Source organism: Phodopus roborovskii, unplaced genomic scaffold (assembly GCF_943737965.1).
Source record: "Phodopus roborovskii unplaced genomic scaffold, PHOROB, whole genome shotgun sequence".
NCBI classification, from domain to species: Eukaryota; Metazoa; Chordata; class Mammalia; order Rodentia; family Cricetidae; genus Phodopus; species Phodopus roborovskii.
The window spans coordinates 19,853,124-19,868,426 of NW_026126511.1; the positions used below are offsets into that span (position 1 = coordinate 19,853,124).

Sequence of the window (15,303 nt, forward strand, 5' to 3'; positions counted from 1 at the left end):
CTGCGGGCCGGAGGCGGGGCTTGGCCGGCGTGGGCGGGGCTGGCCCTTCGTGGGCGGGGCTTGGCCGTGCAGAGCGCGGCGGGCCTGCGGGGCGGGCGCTCCGTTTCCGGGTCAGGCCCTCTCCCACGGGCGCCGGCTTTCTCTGCTCCATGGCTGGCGGCGGCGGTGCGGGCGCGGCGGCCTCGGCCAACCTGAACGCGGTGAGGGAGACCATGGACGGTGAGTGCGCGACGCGCTCGCCTTACCCGGCCTGCGCTCCCCGGCGCCGAGCCCCAGACACGGAGGCGTCGTGGAGGGCCCGGCGGCCCCGGCGTCGACCCCAGCGCCGTCCTTCAGGCGCCCGGGCAAGGGGACCCGCCGCGATCCCGAGGCTGGCGGTCCTTCCCCGGGAGCGCTGGCCCTCCGCGGAGGCGTAGTTTGGCGCGCGCGCGGCGTTCCGGCCCCGCGGCGGCCCGTTGCGCACACCCAGCCCGGGCCCTCGCGACCCGCCCCTGTCCCGGGCGCGTGCCGGTGGCGCCCGAGAAGCTGGCGGCCCAAGTCCCCAGCAGGCGGGAGCAATCGTGGATCTTCAGTCACCGCTCAGCCCCGGGCCCGGGCGTTTCAGTAAGGAGCTATTCGCCACCGCCACCAAATGAGCGGATCTTCCCGTCATCATCTCCCTGTCCTGTCTTAGACCCGGTGACACGGGAGGCCGTTGATGTGGGTGTGTGCGCACGTGTTCGGAAATAAGTGCCTCGGAGTTGCCCCCTCTCGGCTGCGGTTCTGCAGCCTCCTGGACCCAGCACTTAGATGTGCAAGCCGTAGCTGTCTTGTGTATAAAATATAACTACGGCTGCGAGGGCTGTTGTGGGCATTTAAAATTGGACAACCAGGTGAAGTGTGTATCAAAAGTGTTCAGGCTTGCTTTGTTTGTTTGTTCTTTTGCATTAGCTGGCATCCCATTTGCATTGTATCTTTCTCTTCATTTTACTCGTTTCCATGTACATGCGGTACTGCATGTCCCTATTGGCAGTGGCCTTAATGGTTTCCAACCCTACTTACTGCATGCATTGTGTTTCATTCACCAAATGCCTGCCATCTTATCTTGCCCCTTCTAATTCTTGGAATGTCTTGCTCTGGTCACTGCTTACATTTATTTTTTCCACCTAGTGGTATATGTTCCATTGCTCTTTTTCTGAAAATTCGGTTAGAAATACCATATCCAGCCAGGTTTTTCATCCTGTGTGTTTCAAGGCTTACTGTTTTATAAAGTGAACTTATGTACCCAAGGATTATCTGAATAACATTATCTTCTTGCCTTGGGCGACTGTGGGTTTGAGGGTGTGTTGTTTTGAGACAGTCTTGTACAGAGTCTTGTTTTGTATTCCGGAGTGACATCAACTTCTCTTTCTGCCTCTGGAGTGTTCTTGGAGTGCTGGGTCTCTAGTGCATACCCCTTGCACCAGTGTGCATTTTGAATAATATCTGAAGATGTGGCCGTCTGTCCATCCAGTTTCCTTCGAAGGAAGACTCTTTGGTGGGACTGCTTTTGCACTGCTGACATCATCACCGTCTTTTCTGAGAGAATTTGATGTAAAATAAAAATTACAGACAGTAAGAACATGTAAAAGTGAAGACCAGAGGTGTTTTTCCTTTTAATGGAGGGAGAGTATGTGTGACATTTGATATTTTATTGCATTTAAATCCGTGCATGAGAGTCAACATGAAGTTTTCAAGCTTTTTGAATCCTGTTTCATCCCTCAATAGTAGCTTTTCTTCAAGATCTTGTGTGTTTCTCATCTTCTCCCTCCTTTCTGTGTTACCTAACAGTGATTTAAGCTTTTGATGTCTGTGGTTTGTCGGAGTAGTGGGAGTAAACTTTGTTAAAGCTAGATTACACAAGGGAAAAAGCAAATAGGCTTTGTAATTTTCTACACACTCTGCAAGGAACCCAACCCTGACGAACTGTAAGAGCTGTGAGATAAGATACTCTGCTCACATCCATGTTACACTCAATATACACTTCCAACGTTTCTTCTTAAAATAGCCAGACCTGGGACTGGAGAGATGGCTCAGCAGTTGAGAGCACTGATTGTTCTTTCAGAGGACCCCTGGTTCAATTCCCAGCACCCACATGGCAGCTCACAACTGTCTGTAACTCTAGTTCCAGGGGATCTGATACATTCACACCATAAAACAAAGTTGAATAAATTTTTTAAAATAGCCAGACTTTTCAACTACTTCCCCCTTTCAGTGTAACTCCTCAAATTTTTATTTTACTACTCATGATTGCATTCTGATAATTTTTCTTTCCAGAGGCTTTAGTATCCTAGCAACTTTATGTATCAGGTAGTAAGCTTCCAAAATCTTTCTAAGCAAAGGTGTTGAGAGCCATCAGACTAGTCAGTGACAATAATGCCATCCTTCCCCTTGTGCATTTGAGAAGGATATCTGGGGTCACTCTGATTTTCTTGTGTCTCTCCTGCCTCCTACTCATCACAACGGCCTTAAAATTCATCACTAATTTGATATTTGACAACTTAACTATTTCTTTTCAGGCCATCTCATTTACTAGTATTACCAAAAGTACAGCAATATAGACAAATTCCATGTCATACATGACTTGTTCACAAAACAAACCCATATTTAAAAACTGTCAGATACAGATTCCTATTTTATATCTATCAATAGTGTCTCAAACTTGAGTTCTTTAGTAGGGTCTTAGTAGATTTTCATGGCTCCTCTATTTTCTTCTCATTTGCCCCCTCATAACTGCCTGACACTGGCTGTTATCATCAGTGAGTTGACGAAGTTCCTGCCAATCTAGGAGCCATTGCACAGGTGTACTTTCTACTGCTTTGCTTCCTCCTGCCTGGAGTTCCTGTCACACTTCCGTCTAAGGTTGTTACTGCCTCAGGCAAGTCTTTCTCAAGTACTGTCTTTTCAGAATCTGTTCAGTGCTCCTGCAATTTGTTTTAGTGGGATCAGTCTTTGTTTTATCTTGCTGTAACAGATTTTACTTTTCCTTGCATTATGCTTAGTAATGATAAATTCACTCTGCATAGGAAATACTATCCTAAGCATAATGCAAGGGAAAAGTATACAACGGGTGATATGTTATCACTTGACTTGAATTCTAAGCATATTGTGGGAAACCACCACCATTTAACAAAGTCAGTGGAACTATTGCTTGTATGTCTTGTAAGGCAAAGTGTGGACGGAGGTTTCTGTACTTAACAGTACCGTAACCGTTTGGTCACAAATAAACACACAGAGGCTTCTGTTTGTACTATGGCTCGAGCTTCTTATTGGCTAACTGTCTCTTAATTATTAACCCATTTCTATTAAACTATGTATTGCCACAAGGCTGTGACTTACCTGTAATACTGCGGTGTAATTACCCCTTCGGCAGCTACAAGGCATCTCCCTGGCGACTCAGTGTTCCTCTTCCCAGCCTTCTCCTACTCTGGTAGCCCTACCTATACTTCTTGCTCGGCTATATCCTGTCTTTCCATTGGCCAAAAATACAAAGAAACATATTCACAGCGTACAGAAGGACATCCCCCATTAGGAATGATTCCTGGAAGAGCAAAGTGACCTAGGTTCTTAATGCTGCTGTTTTGAACGTCAAAGGGATACTTTAATGAGCTACCACAAAATACTGTGCTATAGAAAATGAAGTTAAGGATGTGATGCTATTACATACCTATATGCACAACACTGATGCACATAAAATAGAAAAGTTTACAAGTGAAAGTAAAGTGCACCAGCCTTTATTAATAAAGTTAACAGATGCAATTACTCTGTCAAATTATTGTGAAAGGGTCTAAAGCTATAAATGGCTATGTTGCTGAGTAGTTCTTTTAGAATTTGTCTTGAAATACAATTTAGTATATACAGATATATTGCAGTTACCACAATATTCTATCAATGGTGGAAGTGTAAGAGCAACTTAATTCTGAAAACAGTTTGGAGGTTAAGAACTTGGCATTTCCACGAAAAGGCATGTTATGCAACTATTTCTAAGTTTTTAAAACTGAGACACTTGGATGGAAAATCAAGATGGTTTACTAGGTAAGGGTCCCATGCCAGCAAGACTGATGAGCTGACTGATGTGCAGGGCCTACATGGAGGAGGTAGAGAAGCAATTCTGTAAGTTGTCCCTCAGACTACTCTACTTGTGCACTGTGACCTATGGGAACCCACAAGTACATACACATGCATTAGTCAGTCAATCAGTAAGTGTAAAATCAACTGAGAAGCACATGCTGGACTCTGAATCCTGAAGTGTTGATTCCTTAATAAAGCAGTGCTCTGCTGAGCCATTGTCAGAGCAGCTGCTTCTTGCAGGAGATGGGAGCAAATAGAGACATCCACAGCCAGACATTATTCATCCCTAAGTGGGATGTCTGCAGATCCTCCCCTCCCAGCTCAGGGAACGCTGCTGAGAAAGGGGCAGAAAGGGTGTGAAGAGCCAGAGGGGATTGAAGACACCAAGAAAACAAGACCCTCAAAATCACCATGAGCAAAACTATGAACTCAAGACTGAAGCAGCATGCACAGGGCCTGCACGGGTCTGCACCTGGTCCTCTGTGTGTGTATACCATGGCTTCCAGTTTAGTAGGGTTTGTTTTGTTTTGTTTTGTTTTTTAATGGGATTCCTTAGTTTGTAAATGAGTGGGTCTCTGGTTCTTGTGCCTTTTCTTGGGCTCTTTTCCTTCTGTTTATTTTGTCCAACTCTGATGTGTTAGTTTTTGTTTTACCATATTATATTATCCCTTGGAATCTTTTTTGTTTTTTAATGAGGATGGAAGGGAAGTAGGGTCCAGATGGGACAGGAAATGGAAGGAGTAAAGGGAGGACTAATCAGGATATACTATCTGAGAAAAGAATATGAATATATATAACTTTTTTTTTTTAATGTGGGTCTCTACACCTGCTTCTATCACTTACTTGATGAAGGTTCTGTGGTGACAGGGTAGTCATCAATCTGATTACAGGAAAAGGCCAGTTAAGCACCATCTTCTCTCCTAGGGGTCTTAGCTGGGGTCATCCTTATGGATTCCTGGCTCCTGGTTTCTCCCTAGCCCAGTATTGGCTCCCTCTGTTGAGATATCTTTCATTGTTCTCCCATTCCATCCCTTCCCCGAGTCAACAATCCCATTCTCTCATGTTCGCATCCCCCACCCCACCCTCTAGTTTAACCAGAAGATTGCATTTATTTCCCCTTCACCGGTTGGTCCATGTATCCCCCTTAGGTTTCTCGTTGTTACCTAGCTTCTCTGGAGCTATGGATTTCTATCCACTTATGAGGGAGTAAATACCATGCTTGTCTTTTTGGGTCTGGTTACCTCACTGGGATGAAATTTTTTTCTAGTTCCATACATTTCATGATATCATTGTTTTTCACAGCTGATTAATATTCTATTATGTAAATGTGCCATATTTTCTTTATCCATTCTTCTGTTGAGGGGCATCTAGGTTGTTTCCAAGTTCTGGTTATTATGAATAATGCTGCTGTGAGCATAGTTGAGAAAGTATCCTTGTGGTATGATTGAGCCTCCTTTTGGGTGTATGCCCAAGAGTGCTAGTGCTGGGTCTTGAGTAATTTTCTGAGAAACAGCCATACTGATTTCCAAAGTGTGTAAGTTTGCATTCCCGCCAGCAGTGGAAGAGTATTCCCCTTACTCCACATCCTCTCCAACATTTTTTTATCTTAGCTGTTCTGATAGGTGTAAAATGGTATCTTAGAGTCATTTTGATTTGCATTTCCCAGATACAGAGACCCATATCCAAGCACCAGGCTTAGCTACAAGAATCCAGTCAAAGAGCGGGAGGAAGGATTCAGGGGGGTGGGGATCACGGTCATGACAGGGAAACCCACAGAGACAGTGGGAGCTCACAGACTCTAAACTGGCAGCTGGAGAGCCTGTGTGGTACTGAACTGGGCCCTCTGCTTATGGGTGACAGTTTTGTAACCTGGTCTGTTTAGTGGGCCCCCTGGCAGTGGAACCAGGATCTATCCCTAATGCATGAGCTGGGGTTTGAAGCCCATTCCATATGGTGGGATGCCTTGCTCAGCCTTGATTGCTGCGGGGGTGGGTGGTGGGTGTCCTGCCTGAGCTGAGTGTGCCAGGACTTATTGACTCCTTACCCTTTCTGAGGTGTAGATGGATGGGGGCGGGGTGTTAAAAGGAGGGAAGGGGGAACTGGTTGGTATGGAAAAGGAATACAAAATATTTAAAGTGTGAATGAATTCATTTTCAAGTGACAACTATTACGTTAAAGTGCTTTTCTACAAATTCTTTAACTCTTATTTTTTTAACTTCTGAGATTATAATTTCTTTCCTTCATACCCTTCTATACTGCTCTCTGTTCTTCAAGTCTGTGGTCTCTCTTTTTACTAATTGCTATTGCATGCGTATGTATATACATAACTCTGCCTAAAGAAAACCTGTTTAGTCCATCAAGAAGGAAAGAAGAGCTGTGTGGGTTGTTTTTTTTTTTTTTTTTTTTTTTTTTTTTTTTTTTTTTGGTGTTACAGGCTTTTTAATGTGTCTCTATCTTTTTCAGTTCTGCTTGAGATTTCAAGGATTTTGAATACCGGTTTAGATATGGAAACACTGTCTATTTGTGTTCGGCTTTGTGAACAAGGAATCAATCCAGAGGCTTTGTCATCCGTTATTAAGGAGCTTCGAAAGGGGACTGAAGCGCTGAAGGTTAGATTTGCATATTAGTTTTTTCTTAATTTTTTTCTTAATTCTCACCTCATATGTCTTGATCCCCATCTCCCATCCTCTCCCATCCACCCCCTGCTCTTGCAACTGTCCCCCCAAAATAAAACAAAATAAAATGCAAGAGGAAAAAGGAAGGAAAGGGAAAATCTCATCGTGGAGGCTGCAGTGTGACAGAGTTACGCAGAAAAACACCTTTCCTTGTCCAGAGTAGATCATAGGCTCAGGCTATACTGGCATTACTCCTCCGGTCATACAGTGACAGGTACTACTACTACTATGGTTAGTAACATGCTGCCCAGGAAACCGAAGCGTATAGTAAGTAGCCCAGCTACTGGTAGTTAAGTAGTTGACCCAGAGTTATAATATGCACTGTCTGACAAAGAATATGTAAGCCAGCTTTTTAACTGTTTTCTTTTTTGAGACAGTCTCATTATGTATCCATAGATGACCCCAAACTCATGGAGATCGTCCTGCCCCTGCCTCCAGAGTGCCACCACACCTGGCAAAAAACATTTTAAACTCTGCTCTAACTCTTTTGTGTGGGAAGTCCTGAGAAGAGAAACGTTAACTCAGACTATATATTTGTGTACTGGCTATTCTAAGGAGAACAAGGCCAGTTCTTTTGACTGTTAGGAAAAAGGTTAGGCCTTTTATATTTATTATTGCATTATTTATAATATCCCAACATTTTACCATATTTTCTTGAAATATTTAGAAAAGAAATTTTAATTAGTAAGTAGAAATAGAAGTACATCATGTATTTTGCTAAGATCAAATTCATCATTTTCAGGTCTGGGCAGTGGTATACCACTTTAATCTCAGCATGTGAGGCAGAGGCAGGTGGATCTCTATGAGTTCAAGTCTATTCTGGTCTACAGAGTTTAGTTCCAGGACAGCCAGGACTACACAGAGAAACCCTGTCTCAAAAAGCAAAGCTCGTGATTTTCATATTGGCATTAAGAAATTATATAAAGTCTTTGTCCGGCTTTGTTCCTGGGTGATAGAAACAAGGTTTGTTCCCCATGGCGCTCAAGTTTGACCTTCAGTTTAAGTTGTTCCTGGCTTAGCCTCCCAAGTGCTGGGTTACTGGCAAGTGCTTATCCTTTCAAGTTGTTCCAGAAATACATATCAGATCGGTTTTTTTTTTTTTTTTTTTTTTTTTTTTTTTTGGTGAATGATCAGACACATCTGGGAGGTGAAATTACCCACTTCTAGAAAGAAACTGACTATTCTCTCTCATATGCGGAACCTACTTGTAAAACATGTGTAATGACTGTAAGGATGATTTTATACTTCAGAGAGGAGACCAGGAAAAGGTGGTGAGGAAGGACAAAATGCAGGGAAAGGGTCGTGAGTCCTGAAAGATAAGAAGCAATGTTTTTCTAGTTTTAACTCTGTCGTGCCTTTCCCCCCACCCGTGTGTGTGTGAATGTGTAAAACCCTAAATGAAGGGACATTCTAACTTGGAACTGGGAGTACAAGTGTGATGTCTTTTTTTTTTTTTTTTCTGAGTTCATTACAATAAAATGATTTTTTAACATAAATATTATCACAAGTAACACCTTTAACCAAAAAAATGAAGTAGAGAGAGAGGTTAAAAACATGTTCACTGTTCTTCTATTGCTGGTGCTCTGCCTACTTTGTAGCTTAATAAGTTTTCTCATTTTTATTTCTGTTTTTTCACTATAATAAAACAAACTAATGAAGACCTTGGAAAACAAGATTATGTGTTAACTCTTGAAGTAGTACATTTTTACATGTTCTTTATTATTTAAGATGACTTTCTGTTTGTAATCCAGCAGTGAATGCAAAGGATAATCTTGATAATACAACAAAATAAAAATAAAAATCACTGTATTTTTTTCAGTAAAAGTAATTCGGCTATGTTAGGGAACAGCTAGCTGTTTGTTCAGTATAGGCTAGAACTGACAGATTTACCTCCAAGGTGTGTCTTCACCATGGCTTCTGAAAACACGTCTTGTTCTCTTGTTCTAGGCTGCTGAAAATACAAGCTGACTTCCAGTGAAGCGCTGAGCTGATATATCAAGCTCTGCAAGAAAATTTGAAGATTGCAGTGTAGTCAAGATGTACAGTGATATTACTGCTTGCTGCATAGAAAATGTTTCCTTTTAAAAAGAATTATAAAACCATGTCTGTATAAGTCAGTGGGAAGTGGGTTAAGGCAGAACTAGCGGGCATGTTTACATCACAGCCATCTCCGTTGTTAATGGCCCCAATTCCATGGCATTGCTGGGCTCTTATTTATGTATTCCTTATTTATAGCTCTACTAGCTGTAATTTTCTAAACAGTATCTGTCAGATGTACACAGCTGCTGTGCCTGGTTAGTGGAACACATCAGAGGTGATGAATGGTAGTTATGACTTGTTGACATTTCCATTATAAGCCTTAATTTTGAATTGTTTATGCATAATAGCTGACTATGTTCCATTGGGCTGGAAGTTGATGGGATTTCAACTGCCATTTGTGAGTTTTGCCTTTTGTGTGTGTGTTTCACATTTTTTTTTTTTTTAAGAAAAAAAAAAAAAGGTCAAAAAGCATATCTTCTAATCATCTCCTTAATAGAATATTTAGTTTTTTAAGCAGGTTTTTTGGCAGTTAAAAGTATAAAGATCAATTTTTGTACTGACTAAAATTTAGAACTTTTAAAAACTTAGATTTTAAAGGTAAAATGCCAGGGCTTGGCTTAGCCTTATTCATAGTGAACTATTTAAATCTAGCTAGAGTATTTGAGAATGCTTTTCTTCCCAAATTTTATACCAAGTAAAGGCATACAAAATAATGTATAAAATAAAAACAGCAAACGTGCATAAAAATAATAGAAATTCATACTAATTAATCTTGACTGGCTATTTAATCAGTACATAGGTGTGTATTTCAACCCATTGATCCATAATATTTTCTGAAGAAGTAGGGTTTGCCACTTGTTAAAAAAAAAACTATTGAAATGTGTACTAGTAATTTTAAGTATGACTTTGCAGAAAAAATTTGTGTCATTATTTTAAAGCTTAAACTCATGAAAATGATGGTTCAAAAATAAATTTTAAAAAATTATAAAGACATTGGTTCTGTTCCTGTTAGAGAATCCCAGTGGAATAATTTTAACAAACTTAATGAGGATTTAATCTGAATTTTTTGTTTCTTAACTTTTAACTTTAGTTCTGACATTTATATGATTACAAACATTCATTCTTCTGTAGCCTTTTTTATAGTTCAGACAATCGGAAGTGGTTTTTAAAAGATTTAGTAATTAAGTAGCTAGCCTCTCTACTGCCCTAATCTCAACTCTTCCCTGCAATCAGAAGACTGGGGCAGAGGAATTAATTGCAGGCTACCTTGGGCTGCAAGGGCAACATAGCAAGACCGGACTTCAACGGACAAAATCTGGAGTTGTAGCTATTTTGACTTTTTAAAAGCATTGCATCTTTATTAAGTAAATTGAAAGGTCTGTTACAGGCAACTCTCCCAAGTTGGGAGATAGTAAGTACTTGTAAGAATCTGATTGCTGATATGCAGATACTGCATATCAAAAAGTTTTCTCAGACTCCACAATTTGTATTTACTTCTAGGACATAGAGTTGATAGTTTTATTTATGATTTTGTAGATTATTTATGTGTGAAACAAAGTAGGGAAATATATTGACAAAGGATTGTGTTTTTAGAAAATATATTGTGTCTCATGTTTATAGAGAACTTTGTGTTACATTTCCAAATGTAAACATATATTTTTAATGAGCTCATAAGTAATATTTAAGAAACCAGTGATGATAATGGCAGTATCATGCATGTTGTCAGTGACAAAAATAAAATGATTTTGGTATTGGCTTGTCCTTTTGATACAATATATGCTTCTATGAGTTCAGTGGTGTTTAAAATTAAGCTTTGGGTAGGAGTGGAATTTTTTCCTGATAGAGGAGATAATCATATTACTGGTTTGGTTTCAAAACTAAATAGACAATCCAAATAAATTTAATACTGTGCTTTTTTTTTTTCTTTTCTTTTTTTCCCCTATATCTCATACATGATAATCTTTATGTGGAAATTATTGTAAATGTTATCCGTGTTAAAGTTATTTGTTTTTCAAATATATGTGAACATTTCCCAATAATTGAATCAAATATGTTTTAAACATTTACTTAAAGACTTGATTCCTTGGTCATCTTGACCATTCTTTATTGTTGTGAAAGATAATGTAAAATTTATGATTTTTGGTGATTTAAACTGAGCAGCTTAGTGACCTGAAGAACCTGCCATTGCTTTGTAACCCTCGCCATCTTTAGAGCTTTGTCATCCATCTTCTCAGACCGAAACATGCTAGTTAGTGATTCCCCATCCCTTTCACTAACTCAGCCAATGCATTTTCTGCACTCTGTCCATGAACGTTATTCTAGCCATCTGTATAAGTTGAATCACATAACATCTGTTCATTAAGTCTCAGCATCCATTGTAATGACTGTGCTGTGTTTTCCTGTTTGTTCACAGGCCACTGGGGCTGTTGTGAGTGGTGCTGTGAACATGGTGTGCAGATATCCATTCAGCCTCTTCCTTTTAGCACTCTGGAGCACATGCATGCTCCACAATGGAAGGATGGGTTAAATAAGGGGACTGGACAGGATGTTGTGATAGCAACATAGGCCTAAGTGACATTAGAAAATACATGGAACATACAGAGTGTTACAGGGGAAATGCACTAACATGACTGGGTTTCTAAACGTAGGAAACCAAATGGAAAATCAAATTCCCTTTGAATTTACTTTAAGCAAAGATCTTAGCATATGTATTAAGCTTCATCCTTGCCAGCCCTCCCGAGACCCCTCGCTATGTCTGGTTTTACTATGCAGCATTTATGGCCATTTCCAAGTAGAGTTTTGTAACGAGTAGGTTTTTCCTCCCGCTGCTGGTCTTGACCAGCCCCAATTAACACATCGAGACTCTGTATTGGATATAATGCTGTTGGCCAGGTACTAGTTTCTTATCGGCTAGCTCTGTCTTAAGTATTAACCCATTTCTGTTAATCTAATATTTCCACGTGCTTTCATCTTACCCGGGAATGGGGCCTGGGTCTGGTCTCCCCAGCCTCTCCATGTTGACTCCTCCTTCTTCCTCTTTCTTCCTTGTCTCCTAGTCCTTCCTCTCTTGCTTTCCTATTGGCCAACAGTACTTTATTCATTAGCCAGTATGAGAAACATATTTACAGAATGACATCTCCCATCAGAGATTAGTGGTTGTTAATTGCTGTCCACTTCTATCTGAAAAGTCACACAAGGGCCGGGGTTTTTCTTGATTTTGTTCATTAATGTGGCTCTCATTTCTCAGTAAATACATGTCAGACTGAATAGATAAACTGGGCATCTAAAACTGCATTCATCCACCATATGGTTGAAAAAATTATGGGAGAGACTGGGGATCCGGTGCCCATCAATGTAGTTAACGATCTGGAAGAAGATGGTCACAGAGACAAACTTGCCTCTAAGGCCTCCCTTAATCAGCCTGCTGTGGATGATGATGGCCTCAGATTTCTGTAGCATCTCAGAAAATCAAACTACTGCCTTTTAATTAGGATAATAAAGATGCAAGCCGCACCTAGTGGTGCAAGTATACCCACCATTTGGGAGACAGAAACCAGACAATGGCCAATTCCACCTGCCTGAGCAGTTTAGCAAGGCCCTTTCTCAAGTCTTAAAAAGGAAAGAGGTGTTGGGAATTTCCATCACCCGGACTGCTTGACCCCCAAAAGAGGGAGAAAAGGAAAAGTACAAGGGAGGACAGCCTAAAACATTTGTTTGCCATAAATGTAGGTGATGAATTGACCTCTGATAACAACTAAACAAAAACAGAAAGTCAGTGTTAAGCTAATATATACACCAAGTATTTCAAGTATTAATTTTCAAAAGTCACAGCCTCAGATGGCAGCCTCAGTCTGTTAAAAACAGTGTCCATTAGAACAGAGTGGAATATTGAGGTATCTTGTGAATGGAAGTCTGGGATGCAGGTGTTGAAAGCGTTCAGGTTATCACCTGTACCAGTAAATCAATATGTGCAGTGCAGGGTTCCATCAGTCGTTACAGGGGATTTTATAATAACTATAACTTCCAAAGAGTAATACTTGAAAACTTTCACCTGTTAGATATTCTAGAGGCCTGCCTCCTACTCTCCTGTCAGAAAATGGCCTTTTTATTGTCAGAGTTGTAGTTTACACTTTAATTTGCTGAACATAATACATTGGGGGTGTTGCTGATGTTTTTGCTGGTTTTATTTTTTTTTCTCTTTTTGGGGAGCTACTATCCAGCACACAAATCACACATAGAGTCTTATATTACTTATGAATACCCAGCCTTGCTTTGGAGCCTGTCCTGGAACTAGCTCTGGAACAGGCTGGCCTCGAACTCAGAGACCCGCCTGCCTCTGCCTCTCGAGTGCTGGGATTAAAGGCATTCGCCACCAATGCCTTGCCCTGATTAACTTGTTTCTTGCCAACTTTCCTTAAATTATCCCGACTACCTTTTGCCTCTGGGCTTTTCCTGTTCTTTCTCTAAGTCTTATTCTTACTCCATGGATTGCTGTGTAGCTGGGTGGCTGGGTGATGCCCTCCTTTCCTTATTCTCTTGCTGTTTTTCTGCAGTGAATATACAAGTGCGTATGTTCTTACATTTCCTTCTCCTAGAGCATACTTGATACTTGCTATCTTTGCATCTAGTTTTGTATCAAGCCTAAATCTTTTTCTTTAGACTAAAAGGGGAATTGTAGTGAGATCCACCCTGCCTGCACCTGTAGCACTGAGCATGCCCGCTTGAGCGTGGTCACAGGTGTGGACCTGACGGAATGGGCTTTAGGTCTGAGGTTGGGACAGGTGGCTCTCTCTGGCTTCTTGTGGCCGGGTCACAGAGGACAGCCTGGGTGGATCCTTGGAGAGGGAACTTGCAGCAGTCCCCTGCTTCTTGTGTAAGTGACTTCTCCCTGAATAAAGTTCATGCAACCACTGTTGAGTCTAGTAAATCTTGATGCCCTCAGAATATTCTTCCTCAGTTCTATTTATCCTCTCTGCCTGCCAGCCCTGCCTATCCTTGCTCCTGCCTCGCTATGGGCAATTCAGCTTTTTATTAGGGCCACCAGATGTTTTAGACAGGCACAGTAACACAGCCTTACAGAGTTAAAGAAATGCATAAACAAGTGACACCTTAATATTCCATCGCACTAAGAAATCCAGTAAGATCTAATATTTAAATTAACCTGACTTAACGTAAATACCCAGTCAAACTAGTTTAAAATAGCACCCTCTTGAGTATCATACCACTCAGCAAGAAACAGCTACGTGACTACTCTGGAGTGGGACACAATTTCAGATTTCTTTAATTCCAAACTGTATTTGTTAATCAAAAGATCTGCTTTATCTCCAGGAGAAACAAAAGTAACTAACTCATTTTTGATGCGATTGTAGCACATTTTGAAAGGCAGAGAGAGTCACAACTCAGATCCCTGGCACTTGAGAAAAAGCAGGTTGGTAATACACACCTGTAACCCTGTTACTAAAGGGTAGAGATGGGCAGAACTGGGGTTGGGAGCTTGCTGACCAGCTAGTCTAACCTTAAGAGCAATTCCCAGGTTCAGTGAGAGACCACATCTCAAGAGGTACAACAGAGGAAGACACGGAATAGCGTCTTCTGCCTCCAAATAAGTAAGTACACAGGCAAGTGCACACGAACACGAGAGCAAAACGGTACCAAGTCACACTTTGCCATCAGAAGAATGAGAAGAGGATTGCACATAAATCCGTTATGGACTTGTTCCTACATTTGAAGTGTAGCGTTCCCATGCTGCCATCTTTGATGCCCCTTCTACACATCTGTAAGCCACAAGGATGGTCTCATTGAGACAGGTCTGGTTTTAGGGTCACAGAAACTGGATTCTGGGTATTCCTTCCAAATCTCTAGGATGACGGTGTTAAGACAATTAAATGGAGATAATGAGTGGATGTTAAACCCATAGCGTGCCACCCCTAACATTGTAGGAACTAAATGAATAGGAAATTGTAGGTTTTGTGTGAATAGAACTGTTGCAGCACCTCAATTTCAGGACTGCCCTAGTGATTTAATAGCATATCCAGTGTACATTCCCCTTGTGCTGTCAGACCTGTTTCCAGGAGCCCCAATTTTAAAGGATCTTTTTCAGAAACAAACAAAAGGTATGTAAATATAAGCATATGCTGTGTTTGTACAGTGAGGATTGAGACACCATACTAATAAAAATGGGAGATTAATATGTAGCTAGATTTTAGTGTCGAGGCTTGCATAGCTAATTAGAGAAAGGGACCCGTGGGGATGAGGATGTGTTGAGAGAAAAAATAACGATTATGAATAAATTTTAAGTCTCTTTTCCACATAAAAAGAACCCATTGTTCTCAGTTGCCGCCGATGGACCCAGCGGGAATATCAGTGATCTTTGTTCTTGTTGAACACGGGGAACCATCATGTAAAAGAGAAGCAAACAGCTGCTAAATGAAAGCTTCCTTGGCAGTCTAGGTATAGAGTGTTGTGCGGGAGGAGGGCAGCCATGGAGAGAGAGCTCTGT

General features: G+C 41.2%; 1 protein-coding gene across 1 annotated transcript; it reads left to right on the top strand.

Annotated features, from left to right (window-relative positions):
• Positions 1 to 79: 79 nt before the first annotated feature.
• On the top strand, positions 80 to 10,562 carry Mzt1 (mitotic spindle organizing protein 1). Its single transcript, XM_051195299.1, has 3 exons — positions 80 to 219; positions 6,553 to 6,698; positions 8,712 to 10,562. The coding sequence occupies exons 1-3, from the start codon at positions 150 to 152 to the stop codon at positions 8,730 to 8,732; spliced, it is 237 nt and encodes a 78-aa protein (XP_051051256.1). The 5' UTR covers positions 80 to 149; the 3' UTR covers positions 8,733 to 10,562.
• Positions 10,563 to 15,303: the final 4,741 nt, after the last annotated feature.